This window comes from Heteronotia binoei, chromosome 12 (assembly GCF_032191835.1).
Source record: "Heteronotia binoei isolate CCM8104 ecotype False Entrance Well chromosome 12, APGP_CSIRO_Hbin_v1, whole genome shotgun sequence".
Classification (NCBI taxonomy): domain Eukaryota; kingdom Metazoa; phylum Chordata; class Lepidosauria; order Squamata; family Gekkonidae; genus Heteronotia; species Heteronotia binoei.
The window spans coordinates 4,032,429-4,049,340 of NC_083234.1; the positions used below are offsets into that span (position 1 = coordinate 4,032,429).

Genomic DNA, 16,912 nt, shown 5'->3' on the forward strand with positions numbered 1-16,912 from the left:
TGGCTGGGGCTCACAAATCCCTCCCCCTAAATTCACAGGATCTTCATTGCATAGGTGTGTTAGTCTGCAGCAGAGGAGCTAGATTTGAGTCCAGAAGTCCCTTAGAGGAACAAGATTTGGGAGGCAATAAGCTGTTAAGAGTCAAAGGCACCTGATGAAGGGGCCTTCACTCTCTAATGCAGGGGTGTCAAACTCATTTGTTATGAGGGCCAGATCTGACATAAATGAGACCTTGTCGGGCTGGGCCCTGTGTGTCATAAAATGTAATGCCAGGTAGCAGAGATACAAACTTTATAACGGACACACAACACCACACCCTTGCAATATTTTGTTAATTTAACAGTTTCTGATAACTGACACGTCTTGCTCTGAATTCTTGCATCAAAACCTGGAGACAATGTCTGTGCTGCACCAATCTTGAGTATGCTGTTCAGGTGTGTGCTGTTTAGGTGCTTGTCTGTAAGTTGCAAACCTAGTTTTGATTTATTGACATTCATTTCAGAAATCTCATGGTCAATGCTTTGAGCCTGACCCAGGGGAAAACATGAAAAGTCTGGGCATTGTGAGCTTTTGTACATAAGTTGCTTCATGTGCTGGTCAGCCAATGGAGAAAACAGAGGCTTTGCTCTGTAGCTCCTGTGTGACTGAGCATGCTCGGCAAAGGAAGCTGTGATGCAGAAGGAAGCAGATTGCAGTGAGTTGCTTGTGGGCCTGATAGGAGCCCTCTGGGGCCTCATCCGGCCCTCGGGGCACATGTTTGACACCCCTGCTCTAAAGCTTCTACCCTGGACATTCTGTTCTCAAAGGTGGAACTGGACTCACATGTGGCGGTTTCTTCTGGGCATGGTGACTTCCAGCTGTCTCCATCCACAGACAGCGTGGGCTTCTTCCAGGGCAGTGCCAAGCCAGTCCTTGACATGGGAATGCAGACGTGCTCTCCTCAGTTGCCACCCTTTGCACTTCAGAAGCCCACGTGGCTTGGACGGCCGCTGTCCCCTTTCCTTGCGCACCCCTCAGAAGGCTCCTTGGAGGCCCAGCCGGCTTGCTCCAGTGTACATTAACATCTTAATGGAAAAGCGGTACATGTATATATGTTTACTGCTCTCTCTGACAAGAGGGAATTAAATGTCAGAAGGATTTGTAGCATCTGTAATTGAATTGGTGCTGAGAAAAGCAAATCGTAAGGAAGAGTAGCACATGAGGATTAGCGAAGAACGTGGTGCTCTCGCCCTTCCTGCCCCACCTCCCTTGTCTCTCTTCAGGGATATGTCTGTGATCCTTCTCCCCCCCCCCCCCAGCTTAGTTAGCAGCGATGATAACTGAGGCCACAGTTTTTGGCTGATCCCTGTTTTTCAGGTCAAATATTGTTTTCTAAAGCTACATCAGGCGCAGTCCTTGTGACCCAGGAAAGGATTTTTGATTGCCATCTGTCATGGATGAGTCACTGCCTGTCGCTTAGCTGTAACCCCCTGACAGGACTCTGGGATGGTCTTTGCTATATGCTCTGAAGTGGGTTCCAGATCAAATCAAACTGGGACTCTCCCTAGAACAGGGGTGTCAAACTCATTTGTTATGAGGGCTGGATCTGGCATAAATGAGACCTCGTCGGGCCAGGCCGTGTGTGCACCTATTTAAGATTAGGTAGATTGTGTTTTTAAAGGACACAAACACGACTAAAGATTTTAAAAAACAACAACCTGAAAACATGCTAAAGCATTAGCACTTTTTGGTCTTAAAGGTGCTTTCTTTGTATCTCTCCTGTGTAATCCAGGGAACTGGGCAAGGGAAGCTCTGGCTCTTTCCCTCCCACCCCAGGGGACCAGGAGGGGGAGGAGCCTCAACCAATGGAGAAAGTCGAGGTTTTGCCCTGTAACTCCTGTGCGATTGAGCAAGCCTCGCAAAGCAAGCTGAAATGCAGAAGGAAGCAAGAGAGAGGGAGAAGGAAGCAGACAAGAACCAGTTGCTCGGGGGCCTGATAGGAGCCTCCAGGGGCCTGATTTGGCCCTCGGGCTGCATGATTGACATCCCTGCCCTGGAAGCTGAAATAACCAAACTGAGACGATTGTCCTTTGGCCACATGACAAGAAGACTGGAAGTATGAGAGTCACTGGAAAAAGCAGCCACGCTAGGAAAAGTTGAAGTCAGCAAGAAAAGAGAAAGACCCAATGTCAGAGGTCGCTTTGTAGAAAAATAGGTGGTGGAGCTCATTAGCATAACTCATTAGCAAATGTCACCACCTCCCAACAGCCAAAAGCAACCTGAAGCAAGAAAGGAGAGATCTGGTCAGCCCAAACAGGCCTCGCTTGCCTGGAGCTCTCCTGGGCTGCCCCCCCCCCCCGCCACAACAGTCAAAAGGCCAGCAAGGCTCCCACCACCCAAAGTCACATAAGAAGTGGAGAAAGAGTGGCATTGGTTTCTCCAGGGGTTAATGAGGGCTGCTGGGGGCATGACAAAGCCCCTGGTGGCTGGGTGGCTGCCCACTCTTCTAATCGAGGGATTGTTATGCAGCTGCACCTCCTATTCAATGGACAAGGTAGGTGGGGAGAAAGAGGGGGAACCGTCAGAAAGGTTCAGGAGCTGAGCTCCTGTGAGCTCCTGCTGAATTTGAGGCCTGCCCATTGTGAAGCAGTGAGGCAACCCTGAGCCCGCACAGATGCGCACACTATCCATTATCTGTGTTTATAATTAGGCATAAATCTTGCATGTACGAAGTGTGTGCACGCTGAGGAAGGATAGGGAAGCCCTTTCGCCTTTTTCGAGGTGCTAGAATCAGCCTTCGCACATGTCAGTAGAAGTGTTTCTTCGGCTGGGTGTGGAGACTTCAGCTCTGAAACTGCCCACTCAATAAGAAGTCAAAATCTGCATTGCAGCTCAGGATGCATTTCATTTTATATTTTGCGTTCGCAGGACTTCAAAAGGGGAAAAAGAGTTACGTAAAGGAGTGGAAATGCCTGATCTAATACCTTGTGACACTTTCCGATTAGAAAAAATTGATTTGCTTCCTCAGCAGCTAAAAATAGAAAGGCTCCTTCCAAAATTGCACCCCAGCCAGAGGCCACCAGCTGGTCCCGTGGTGGTTTTTCTTTAACTGTTGGGAAACCACCAGAGAATAAGAAGTCAAAACTAATCCTGCTATTTTCCATTTAAAAATGAAACAAGCAATCTAGAATGCAAGCATGAAATAACCCTTCAGCTTGCCTTTTCTGTTTAAAAAGGGGTCTCCACCAATGTTCCCTCTTAGCTGCAGAGTCTTGTGAGCGAATATTCTACTTTGTGAGCTCCTGGCATGGAAGAAGATGATGATACTGGATTTATATCCCGCCCTCCACTCCAAAGAGTCTCAGAGCGGCTCACCATCTCCTTTACCTTCCTCCCCCACAACAAACACCCTGTGAGGTAGATGAAGATATGGATTTATATCCCGCCCTCCACTCTGAAGAGACTCAGAGCGGCTCACAATCTCCTTTCCCTTCCTCCCCCACAACAGACACCCTGTGAGGTAGATGAAGATACTGGATTTATATCCTGCCCTCCACTCCGAAGAGTCTCAGAGCAGCTCACAATCTCCTTTCCCTCCCCCCCCCCCACAACAGACACCCCGTGAGGTAGATGAAGATATTGGATTTATATCCCGCCCTCCACTCCGAAGAATCTCAGAGCGGCTCACAATCTCCTTTCCCTTCCTCCCCCACAACAGACACCCTGTGAGGTGGGTGGGGCTGAGAGGGCTGTCACAGCAGCTGCCCTTTCAAGGACAACCTCTGCCAGAGCTATGGCTGACCCAAGGCCATGCTAGCAGATGCAAGTGGAGGAGAGGAGTGGGGAATCAAACCCGGTTTTCCCAGATAAGAATCCGCACACTTAACCACTACACCAAAGTGGTTATCTCCCAGATAAGAATCCGCACACTTAGCTCCCACTGCATCAATTGTTGTACTCTGGGGCCATTTTTCGTGAGCTAAGACAAAAATGTGTGAGCTGGAGGCTAAAACTCTGTGAGCTAGCTCATGCTAACTCAGAGGGAACACTAGTTTCAACCAAAGGTCTCCTGGAGATTGTCAAGAGTGGGGGAAGGCGAGTGGGAGCTGTCAGACCAATGAAGAGCCAGCCCTCAGGGATCTGAGGCCCCATTTCTCAGGGCCCCCAGAGGGTGGGGAAGAGACCAGAACCTGAAGGAAGGCAGGTATAACTCTTTGGAACAGCCGCAGGGACCATGAGAGACCAGCACTGTGGTCTTGTCCAGAGGCTTAGAGATGGACTGTGTAGGAGACAGCACCGCTGGGTTTCCAAGTGTCGCTATCCACCAAATTAAATACGGCTTGGAGTAGGTTTTCTGCTTCTGTGTTACTGCTAGAGATGCTTCCAAAATTCTCCTCCTCTGAAGTCCTCCGTGCATTTTGGAGTTCAGAGCTACTTAATCTTGTTTCCAAAGAAGCCATTAAAAACCCTGCATTGTTCCGGGTTTTTCCTCTCCAAACGGTGTGCACATCATGTTGTTTGCCAGAGTGTTCCCTTTGTTTGCATCTGTTCCCCTCCATTACTGGTGTGCCAAAAGAGCATGTTTAATGTGCAGAGTGGTGGTTCAGGATTTATTTATTTATTTCCTATGGAGAAGGAAGCTTTCTTGGGAGTCTGAGATGTGCATCTGTGAAATCACACCAGAATCTCAATACACCAATGCACACAGTTGCATTGGGATGCCTTTTGCAACCTTCGAAGAAGAAATGGGGGGGGGGAGCTGTACCCCCCCCCCCATCCTGAACTGCAGTGATCTAGAGAGGAGGATAGAATCTGGGAGACCGCATGTTCTCAAGAATATATTTCTATCACTTGTCTCTCTGTCCCTTCATGAATGCAAGAGAGAATATTTTACTGATATTTTTTTAATTAAAATACATATACTTTGCCTTTTCTCATGGCTCAAGCCAGCTTACAGCTAACATCTTCAGCTGAAACCTAGATAAAATAGCAAACCTCCAATCTCTCCCCACCCCTTAAAAGATGGCTGCTGGTGAAAGCCCCGGCAAACAGACTGGCCTTGCCACGCCTCCTGAAGATCCCCACATCGGGGGTCCTCCAGCCCTCTTCAGAATTGGAGCCACGATGGAAAAGGCCCCAGGGACTCCAGTTGATGGCAGATGGCCCACCCTGAGTGGTGGGAGAGGAGATCCAACAAATGGCTGCCTGATGACCGTAGTTGGTGCACAGGGATGGATGGAAGGAAACCGTCCTTCAAATATGGAGGTGATGTTCAGGAAGATGTAGGGTCCCTTGTAGCATTTGACATGGCATTATTGTTCCAGGGTGTAGTGTTTGTTCTCTGAACATTCAATGGCAGAGACAGCTTCAAGAGGGGATTGGATAAACATATGGAGCAGAGGTTCATCAGTGATTCTTAGCCACAGGGTATTGTTGGAACTCTCTGTCTGGGGCAAGTGGTGCTCTGTATTCTTGGTGCTTGGGAGGCGCAACAGTGGTAGGACTTCTAGTGTCCTGGCACCACTGATGGACCTCCTGATGGCGCCTGGTTTTTTTGGCCACTGTGTGACAGAGTGTTGGAGTGGGTGGGCCATTGGCCTGATCCATCATGGCTTCCCTTATGTTCTTATGACTGGACAGTTAGAGCAGTTCCTCAGGGGAACAGGCTCCCTTGGGAGGTGGTGGGATCTCCTTCCTTGAAGCAGAGGCTAGATGGCCACCTGCCAGCAATGCTGATTCTGTGAATCAGGCGGACCATGAGAAGGAGGGCAGGAACGGCTGCATCAGAGCTCAGTTCTTGTGGCCCTTCTTAGATGCCTGGGGAAATGCTGATCAGCGCTTTGGGATCAGAAGGCCATTTTCTTCAGGAAAGTTTGGCCAAGGCTCCTGGTGGGGTTTTTGCCATCTCCTGAGCACGGAACAGGGGTCACAGAGGGCAGGTGTGGGGGGAGAGGTACTTGTGGATTTCTTGCATTGTGCAAGGTGTTGGACTAGATGACCCTGGAGGTCCCTTCCAACTCTGTGATTCTAAGGGGCATGAAGGTCCTCAAGGAGAGATGGCTTTTCCAAGATTGTCCCTAGTTGAAGTTGATTTTCAGGATGCAGCACAGAAGTATCAGTCAATAATTAAGAAGAAAGATGAGGGAAGTTCCCAAGGAGGGAGTCACATTTCATAAATGCAGCTGGCCCCAAGTGCATGCGGGAAGCCAAACGCTGGCATCGCCAGGAAGACCAGCCTGAAGGAGGAGTCCTTGCCTTCACTGGGAATTGAGTAGCCACCGGGACAGAGCTGGACAAGTGAGTCGCTTGGACACAGTGTTCCAGTCCCCATGTTGTGGTGTAAATCATCAAAACACCATCAACTGCCCCTTTAGCTGTCACCAAGTATGTATCTGTGGCCCCCCACCCCTTTCTGCCCTCTCTGTGCTCATCTGCAGTGGCCACTGTGGTAGAAGACCATACTGTTTGCCTGGGCCTTGTTTTGCTTACCCACTAAAGGAAAAAGGAAAGGAAAGGTCCCCTGTGCAAGCACCAGTCGTTTCCAGGAGAGCCAGTTTGGTGTAGTGGTTAAGTGTGTGGACTCTTATCTGGGAGAACCGGGTTTGATTCCCCACTCCTCCACTTGCACCTGCTGGGATGGCCTTGGGTCAGCCATAGCTCTGGCAGAAGTTGTCCTTGGAAGGGCAGCTGCTGGGAGAGCCCTCTCCAGCCCCACCCACCTCTCAGGGTGTTTGTTGTGGGGGAGGAAGGTAAAGGAGATTGTGAGCCGCTCTGAGACTCTTCGGAGTGGAGGGCGGGATATAAATCCAATATCTTCTTCTTCTTCCGACTCTGGGGTGACGTTGCTTTCATAACGTTTTCACGGCAGACTTTTTACGGGGTGGTTTGCCATTACCTTCCCCAGCTCTCTACGCTTTCCCCCCAGCAAGCTGGGTCCTCATTTGACCGACCTCAGAAGGATGGAAGGCTGAGTCAACCTGGAGCCGGCTACCTGAAAACCCAGCTTCCGCCGGGGATCGGACTCAGGTCATGAGCAGAGCGCAGGACCTCAGGACTGCAGCTTTATCACTCTGCCCACTAAAGACCATCTCTTAAATTCTTCTGTATATTCTGTGAAGATTATAAAAAGGGGTGGGAAGGATCACAGAAGCCAAGGGTCGCCATTGCCTGCCTCTGTGTGGGGAGGCTGGCCTTCCTCGGCGGTCTCCCAACCGAGCACTAACCAGGGCTGACCCTGTTTAGCTTCCGAGATCTGATGAGATCAGCCTTGCCTGGGCCAGCCAGGTCAATGCTGTCGGTCACAACCAGCTCACGATGACCCCGTAGGGTTCCCACAGAGATGGCCTGCCTTTGCAGTACGACCCTGGTGTGCCTCGGTGCTCTGTCCAAAGACTGACTACAGCCGACCCTGCTTAGCTTCTGACATCTGACGAGGTCAGCCTACCTTTTTTTTCACCTATGTGCAAGTTAATCATTTTATTTTTAATTTATTTTATTTCCGCAGATTTATAGGCCGCCCTTTCTCATAATGGGCTGAGGGCAACTTCCAACGTAATAAAACAATCAAAACAGTTTAAGAACATTAGGGTTTGTAGAATCTTTCGGGATCAAGTGCCGTGTTCTACTGGAGAAAGTTTTCCTTCCAGACGTTTCGTTCTCAGCTGCGGAGAACATCCTCAGTGGCGTTGCAGCCGGAGCAGGCGCTCTGACCTTCTTGGCTGCTGTGCATTGAGTGAGGCCAGGACTGCTGGAGAGCTGCTATTTCTAGGCTGGAGGGGGTGTGATGAAAGGGCAATTGGTTTGTGGATGTGCCCATTGTTTGGTGGGGCTTCCTGGAAGGGTAGTGATAAGGAAACTGGCTGTTGAATGTGACCATTGTTCCGTGTTAATTGCTGGGAGGGTTGGAAGGGGTTTGAAGATAAGGAAGATGGTTGTTGACTGTGCTGATTGTTCTGTGGAATTTGCTGGTTGTTCTGAGACTTTCTGCAATTTATAGTCTATAGGGTGTTTTGCAGAGCTGGGTACCAAGATTGGTGGATGAAAATGCCTTCTTCCTTTCTGTTAAAATTGTGCTGGTGTTTGTAAATCTCAATAGCTTCTCTGTTCAGTCTGGAAGGAAAACTTTCTCCAGTAGAACATGGCACTTGATCCCGAAAGATTCTACAAATCCTAATGATGTTACCAGCCGTGAAAACCTGAAATCTTTGATAGTTTAAGAACAATTAAAATAGTTAAAACAGTTTAAAGGCGAGACAAGAAGATGATGATGATATTGGATTTATATCCCGCCCTCCACTCTGAAGAGTCTCAGAGCGGCTCACAATCTCCTTTCCCTTCCTCCCCCACAACAGACACCCTGTGAGGTGGGTGGGGCTGGAGAGGGCTCTCACAGCAGCTGCCCTTTCAAGGACAACCTCTGCCAGAGCTCTGGCTGGCCCAAGGCCATGCTAGCAGGTGCAAGTGGAGGAGTGGGGAATCAAACCCGGTTCTCCCAGATAAGAGTCTGCACACTTAACCACTACACCAAACTGGCTCTCCACAACTCACATTAGTTAAGGCGGCATAGATGGTATGGACAGATAGATTAGGCCTAGATGTTCAAATCTTGGCTATATCAGTTTTAAGGAATCAGTGCAGGGGGCCCGTCCGTCTGCCTCAGCCATAGGACCGGTGGAACACCTCCGTCTTACAGGCTCTCCGGAACGGCAAAAAATCTGTATCTGAAAAGTATACAAAATGAAAAAGCTCCCTGCCAACCTGTACATTTAAGATCAGATTCAGTTAAAATAAATGTCTCAATAAGAAGAACCCCATATCTTAAAAAGATACAAATTAGCTTCAGAAAGCCATTTCCAACAAGTAATGATAACATAAAATTGCAATCCTAATATTAACAGTGGTTTTAAAAAATATACAAATCCCTATTTCCGTGTCTCTTTGTTCCTCACCGGAACCAATAACTCACAAATGCCTCCCCCTAAATTCACAGGATCTTCATTGCTGTCAGATGTTTAAAAACCTCCAAGGAAAGAGAGCCCACTACCTCCCGAGGAAACCTGTTCCACTGAGGAACCGCTCTATCGGTCAGGAAGTTCTTCCTAATCCTAGAATCATAGAGTTGGAAGGGACCTCCAGGGTCATCTAGTCCAACCCCCTGCACAATCCAGGAAACTCACAAACACCTCCCCCTAAATTCACAGGATCTTTATTGCCGTTGGATGGCCATCCAGCCTCTAAAAACCTCTAAGGAAGGAGAGCCCACCACCTCCTGAGGAAGCCTGTTCCACTGAGGAACCTCTCTAACTGTCAGGAAGTTCTTCCTCATGTTGAGGTGGAAACTCTCAAATTCAATTTCAACCCGTTGGTTCTCGTCTTACCTTCTGGGGCCACAGAAAACAATTCCACCCCATCCTCTAGATCAGGGGTGGCCAACGGTAGATCTCCAGATGTTTTTTGCCTACAACTCCCATCAGTTGGCCACCCCTGCTCTAGATGACAGCCCTTCAAGTACTTGAAGATGGTGATCCTATCACCTCTCAGCCGCCGCCTCTCCAGGCTAAACATCCCCAGCTCCTTCAACGTTTCTTCATAGGACTTGACCTCCAGGCCCATCACCATCTGCAGACCCCTCACCCCTCGTAGATGAAGCTAGCCTGGGCCATGCAGCCTCCCTGTTACTTATCAGGAAACCATTTCCACTCCACTCCTTTCTTCAATTAAATGCCTTTTCCCCTCACCCCCAAACAAACATTTGTTAATCTTTTTGGGGGGTGGGCGGGAGAGGTCCATAGTGCAGAGCTGGACTCACTGGGTAGCTTGCCAGAGAGGGTTTCCCCCCCACCTTCAAGTGAGCATCACTTCCTGGGCTCCTTGTGTGTGGTTCCACCCTGCCCAGCCTTGAGGGCCCAGTCCACTTCCATGGCCTTGCAAAGACGTCAGGAAGGTTGTCTGAAAGCCTTTTGGGGTGAGGGTGTGAGCTTTTGGCTGTTGGTGGCTCTGGGTTTTGTCCTGATACAAACCTGGGTTTTGCTCTCATATTTTTTTTTTTAAAATGGTGAATAGTAGAGGTGGGGAAGAGAAACCACTGAAGGACTCTTCCCCTAATTGAAACTGTTTTTTAATTAAACTGCATTTTACAGTCCTCTTGGTCACGAGTTATTTACTTACATCCTTTGGTGCTTAATCTTGCAACAGAATTGGAAATATCAATAGAAAGCATAAATCCGGAGCACCGGCTGAAAAGCAACGACTCTGGCTTCGCCTCCAAAGAGCACTATTACGTTCAGCTGTCATGGATCTGTACACTTGATCGATAAACTTCAAATATTATTAGAGGTGGAGGCTTCGGAGATTGGCTCGGTTCTTGGGAGAGAGATGGAGATAAATCTTTTTTAAAATTGGCTGGAATTTGCACACTTGCTCTTCCTGGTGAAACGCATTTCTCTTAGGTGTCCGGGTAGCTGCAGGGGTTGGGGAGGGGGAACAGATTTATTGGCCGTGTGCTTCTTGTAGTGAAAGATTTAAATGGTAAATCCTTCACATATGACTTCACAAATCATGTAAAGTTAAAAGAATTTTACCGTTTCTGTTGCTGCTGTGCTTAAATTGTAAGGGATGGCCGGTAAATCATTTTAATGGAGGTGTCACGCTTGAACTCAATATATATATATATAAAAAAGGAGGGTAGAATAGCGACAATGGTTTAGCTTCTATTCCAAAATGTTAATGTATTAATCAACGAGAGAATAATTGTTTTTTACTGCATTATAAATCTTGGTTGCCATTAGAATTGCAACGAGGTTCCAGTGTAGCCGCATGCTTAAATTAAAATTGTTTACATTGCTATACATTAATTTCACACAACCATCGCTCATTCCCGGGTCCACTCCGGAGTTGTTCCCCAGCCAGACTAGTCATTCCTCTCTAATCGGAAGGCACCCCAAAGAGAAGGGAGCCAGGAGAGGGGTACTTAGGAAAGCCAATAGCTGCCATGGCGAGTGAAACAAGTAAAAACAAGACAATGGGAGCTGCGTGCAGCAATCACTGACTTCGGGTCACAGCGGGTTTGGTGGGGGGTTTTTTAAGCGGGGCGGGGGGAGACTGCCTTGCAGAATATTGGACTAATGGGCCAGTTGTCTAGTGAAGGTTCTATTTTGATTTTTTACTCTGCCAGCTATCTGAGAAGGGAGTCCCTTTGCAACTCGGAGTGGTGTGTGTCCCGTTTCTGTGGTCCTTTCCCGTTATTTGAAACGAATGGGGCGAATGTTTCGTTGTGTCTTCATTTTAGTCCCGGCCCAGGATGCTTCTCTACCAACGAATGCTGCATCCTGACTTCCGTGTGCTTCTCTCCACACCCCCCCACCCGGTCACGTATACCCACACCAGTCGCAGTCTGCCCACACTGCACTGGGTAGCATCCAGCCTGGCTTGGCTACTTTCTTGCCTGAACTGCCTTGCCTGGACCAGCCACTCTTTCACCCCTTTCTCCCGGGGAGGGGAGGGGGGGTTCAGGCTTGTGGCTGATCAGTGGAGCAGGGAGTGATGTCGTTGTGTGGTCTTCTGTGCAGATTCTCGAGCAGGGGAGGAGAGCGCAATCACAGCTGTGGACCACGCCGTGATCGGGGGCGTCGTGGCCGTGGTGGTCTTTGCGATGCTCTGTCTCCTTATCATTTTTGGGACGCTACTTTGCAAGACACAAAGGTGAGTCTGCAGAGGAGTCTGGCTGTGCTGCATCTGGGGGGAGGGGTGCACAGAACCTCCCCCCTTTTTTTGGCAACCTTACTAGTATTTGGTTAAGAACATAAGAGAAGCCATGTTGGATCAGGCCAGTGGCCCATCCAGTCCAACACTCCATGTCACACAGTGGCCAATATGTGTGTGTGTGTACACACACACACACACACACACACACACACATATATATATATACACACACACACACACACACACACACTGTGGCTAATAGCCACTGACAGACCTCTGCTCCATATTTTTATCCAATCCCCTCTTAGAGCTGGCTATTCTTGTGGCTGCCACCACCTCCTGTGGCAGTGAATTCCACATGTTAATCACCCTTTGGGTGAAGAAGGACTTCCTTTCATCCGTTCTAACCCGACTGCTCAGCAATTTCATCGAATGCCCACGAGTTCTTGTATTGTGAGAAAGGGAGGAAAGTACTTCTTTCTCTGCTTTCTCCATCCCAACCATCTCCATCCCAACCTCTATCATGTCACCCCGCAGTCGACGTTTCTTCAAGCTAAAGAGCCCCAAGCGTTTTAACCTTTCTTCATAGGGAAAGTGTTCCAAACCTTTAATGATGGTTGCAGCTTTTTGTCATCATTTTTGGCTTTAGCTTGAACCCACCCCCCCCCCCCCAACAAATCCCTCCTGTAAGTGAAAGCCCTTCAAAAACTTCAAGAGAGCAATTCTGCCCCCCCCCCTCAGCCTCCTCTTCCCCAGACTAAACATTCCCAAGCCCCTCAAGCTTTCCTCACAGGGCTTGGTTTCCAGGCCCCTGGTCGTTCTCATCTCTCTCCTCTGCACCCACTCCATTCTGTCCACCTCCTTCTTGAAGGGAGACCTCCGGATCTGCAGGTGCAGCCTGACCAATGCAGCATGCGGTGGGACTATGACCTCTTGTGATTTGGATGTTAGGCCTCTATTGATAGCCCCAAAAATGGCATTAGCCTTTTTTGTCACTGCATCACACTTGCTGCTCAGTTTAACTTACAGTCTACTTGTACCCCAAGATCTTGTTCAAACATACGTCTACCCAGAAGTATATCCCCCGTCCAGTATGCATGTTGTTCATTTTTGTTACCCCAGTGTAGAACTTGGCACTTGTTAAATTGCATCTCATTCACATCCACCCACTTTTCCAATACGTTCAGCTCTCATTGAATTTTGTCCCTTATCTTCTGGTGTCTTCGCTGCTTCTCCCAATTTGGCATTCTGTGAAAATGTACCAAGTAGTCCCTCATTAAATGCAGGCTGTGCGACTTTTCTGGGAGCAGTCTTCACACCAGAGACCCCCCCCCCCCCCCAACTAGAGCTGAAATGTTTTTGGTGGATGGAGGGGTCACATTTTACAAAAAATAATCTTTGTTTCCCTGGAATGCCCCATCTATTTAGTTAGAGCGAAGCCTCTGGGAAGGGGTACATTGTTCTCCTGAGGGATGAAGGGGTACCAGCATGATTTCCCTCCCCCCACACACATGGGGCCCGATCCGATTGGCTTGTGGCATCCTTGGGAAAGCCCAGAGGCAGCGCTTCCTCCCCTCACCCTGATTTTCTTGAAGAGATTTAATGTTTCATAAAGCAGATATTTCACTTAAGAGCCTGTCACACGTATAGGCCCAGTTCACAGGTCCCAAAGACCTCACAGCCCCCCTCTAGTGACTGCTGTGGAGCCTTTGGGTCAGACAAGTGCTGGAAATTCACAGGTGATAACAGACCCAAATGGGGGAGGGGGACTTAACCCCCCCCCTGCACCCAGCATATTCTTGACATTAAATATCTTCAGAGAACCCAAGTTTGCCCCATTGGGTAAACCATTTTTTTAAGGTGTGAAAAATCTCAGCTTCAGACCCTGGAGAGCCGCTGCCAGTCTGAGTAGACAATACTGACTTTGATGGATCCAGGGTCTGATTCAGTAGAAGGCAGCTTCATACGTTCAAGGTCTCGCTTTTCTCTCTGATTGGCCTCAGAGCAGTTTTTCATGTTGTTCTCCACTCCCTCCTTTCAACGGCAGCCTTGGGAAGGTGGGTAGGGCTGAGAAATTGTGATGGGCCCAAGGCTACTTGAGCAAGGGATTTGAACCCAGCTCCCCCAGGTCCTTGTCTGCCAGTTCACCACCGCAGCCCACTGCTTGCAATCACTAATGCCCCGTAGGGCAAATATTGGGTCCCCAGAGCCATTGCAAATTGGGAAAACAGCTCAGGAGGAAAATCTTAAACCCCCTGCTCCCTACGCACACCACTGTCCCAATCCAAACTGGGTCGGTGTATACCTGGGAAGTAAATCCCTGGCACAAAACTCCCAGCCTGACCCTGCCAATAATCCGTATGCCCACCAATGTGAGACCGGACTGCAGGTGCTGCTTAGAGCCCTGGAAGTCTGTCTGCCATTGATGGACATCTGTGAGTATTCTCTATGGCAAAGTGAATATTTATGGCTTTGAGAGTAGCAATTATAATTGTAGCCCGCCCTTCTTACCAAGTGGGCTACCTAGGGCTCATCATGTTTACCCTCACAACAGAGGTCCATCAGTGGCTCTTAGCCACAGTGTATTGTTGGAACTCTCTGTCTGGGGCAAGTGATGCTCTGTATTCTTGGTGCGTGGGGTAGGCAACAGTGGGAGGACGTCTAGCGTCCTGGCCCCACTGCTGGACCTCCTGATGTCACCTGGGATTTTTGGCCACTGTGTGACACAGAGACCAATTTCGCACTGGAGCTTTAACCCTGGTTTAACTCTTTCCCCAAACTGACTTTCTACACTAGAATCATAGAGTCAGAGAAACCAACTTTATGTCTCTATGATTCTATGGTTTTAGTGTAGAAAGTCAGTTTGGGGACAGAGTTAAACCAGGATTAAAGCTCTAGTGCGAAATTGGTCAGAGTGTTGGACTGGATGGGCCATTGGCCTGATCCAACATGGCTTCTGTATGTTCTTATTGGCTACAGCGTATTATTGGAACTCTCTGTCTGAGACATGTGATGCTCTGTATTCTTGGTGCTTGGGGTAGGCAACAGTGGGAGGACCTTTAGTGTCCTGGGCCCACTAACGGACCTCCTGATGGCACCTGGGATTTTTGGCCACTGTGTGACCCAGAGTGTTGGACTGGATGGGCCATTGGCCTGGTCCAACATGACTTCTCTTCTGTTCTTAGAAAGACAGCGACTCACCTAACACTATCGGCAGGGCTATGAACCCATGCTCTTCCTTCCTCCATCCCTACACCCTTGCTATTGTGCTCCACTGCCCTCGCAGCACTTGGCCCCTGAGATTACAGTGCTGCAGCGGGCTAGCCGGAGTCCCCGGGCCCTCCCCCAGCCAGCCACCGGCTGCCTGAAGCCTCTCCGGCCCTGTTTCCTTGGGAGGACAGGACCTCCTTTGGTGGCCCCTCAGTGGAAACTGTGCTGGGGCTCACAGCCCTCCCGCTGCTGCTCTCTTTCCAGGCACGTACTTCACTCACGAAGCCAAAGGAGCTGACGATGCGGCCGACGCCGACACAGCTATCATCAATGCCGAGGGAGGCCAGAACAACTCGGAAGAGAAGAAGGAATACTTCATCTAGATCCGCCTTGGTTTCCATGAGGTGTCCACCTGCGGACAGTCACTGGGCCCCGCGCGTAGAAGATCAAGACAGTGATGTTGGAAGTTGCTACCAGCTTACGGCATTTTGCTTTGTCTCTGTCTTTTTCTTTTTCTCTTTCTTTTCCCTTCCAGTGCTGTTTTCTTTTATTTTTAAATGGACGGATGAGTGGATGGATGGATGGAGCAGTGTGTGGGATTGTGTGCGAGTCCGGGATTTCCTACGTGAAAGTGTTCTTTGTAAAGTACACTCTGCTATTCGACACCTCAATTGATTTGGGTTTTTTTTTTTAAATTCTCTGGCCAAGTCCAACTTAGATTTAGTTTCTTTCCATCATTTGCAGAAAATTCTGTGCCTTGTTTTATTTCTTGTTTCATGGGGAGGGGGGGGGGGAGCAGGGGGTCCTCTTGATATATTTTTTTCTTCTTCCTAGCCTCTCTTGGAATTGCCTGCTGGGATTCCTTGCAAAAAGGATTTTTTTTTCTTTTCCCTTCATTTTTTTTAAAGGAAAAAAAACAAACTCCTGGGTTGTTTTTATGTTGTTGTTGCTGTTTGAAATTGTTGTCATCAAAGGAGAACCAGCACACCTTAGATTTCATCGTTTGGAATTCAATGTGTTCATCATCCATTCGACTCCCGCGTCATGAAAGCTTGGACAAACAGACTTTTTTTTAAGGAGAGTGGTTTGCGGCTGCCCACGTGTCCAGCACAGCGAAAATGAGAACATAGGCTGAAAAGTCGAACGCATGCTCTGCTTCCAACCAAGCGATGCAGCCATGCCAGGTTATCTGCAAGCAAAGTGCACCCCAAGGAAATGGAGCTTGTCTGATTTTGTGTCTGTAAACTCTGGTTATGCGTTGCCCCCCCCCCTCCCTCTCTGGACAGGAGCTGGTCTGGACGGGATCTTCCTGAACTTGGTCCTAAAAAGCCCTGACAGATGAGGGCTGTTTCTTTCATGTGAGCTGGCAAATTTGAATCCTCACCGGAGGGGGTGGGGAGGGACGCTGAAGTTCTGCTCTAATTATTTCTGTTCCAAACGATCCCCGTCAATGGCTCCCAGTTGGCCTTGCATCTCTGTGATTTCCTGGAGACAGGGAGGGGGGGGGAACCACCTTTGTGATGTGAACGGACTGTGAATGAGCCGGATTCTCCGTTTGTGCATCTTGCTTTTAGCCTTTCTTCTGTGTTGTTATTTTGCTATGGAGGGGGAGGCGTGATGATCTCGGCCTGCAGGTACAGTGCACTGCAGGTATTTGTCGTGCTGAGCCTCCGACCAGAGACTGTGAAATGTTTTCCTTCTTTTGGGTTCGGCTTGACAAAAGGCAAAAGGGGGAGAGCAGGAAAGCGGGGGAATTGTTTTACGGCCCTGCGTCTTCCTTCTGGAAAGGTCAGAGCAGAGGTGGGGAAGTCGGCAGGGAGATTTTCTCCTTCTCTAATTCAAATTCTCCCTTATTGTCGAGCACTTGTGAGTCTTTCCTTATCCGTCGTGTCCTTGCACGAAGTAGTCATGCCGAAGAGATACTGACAACGAGCTTACCTTGGGAACATACGGGCTGCCCTTTGCCAAGCGTTCCTGAGAAGGGTGTGCGTCCCTCGCTTCCGGAGGGCATGGGGGGGGG

The 16,912-nt window shown here is 49.1% G+C and overlaps 1 protein-coding gene across 1 annotated transcript in view; it reads left to right on the forward strand.

The window, feature by feature from the left end:
* The window catches only part of CADM1 (cell adhesion molecule 1), a 461,138-nt gene extending 444,748 nt beyond the window's left edge, over nucleotides 1-16,390 (forward strand). The window contains 3 exon segments of the mRNA XM_060251647.1: nucleotides 11,547-11,650; nucleotides 11,652-11,679; nucleotides 15,157-16,390. Coding sequence (XP_060107630.1) covers nucleotides 11,547-11,650; nucleotides 11,652-11,679; nucleotides 15,157-15,275 — 251 coding nt within the window. The 3' untranslated portion in view covers nucleotides 15,276-16,390.
* Nucleotides 16,391-16,912: the final 522 nt, after the last annotated feature.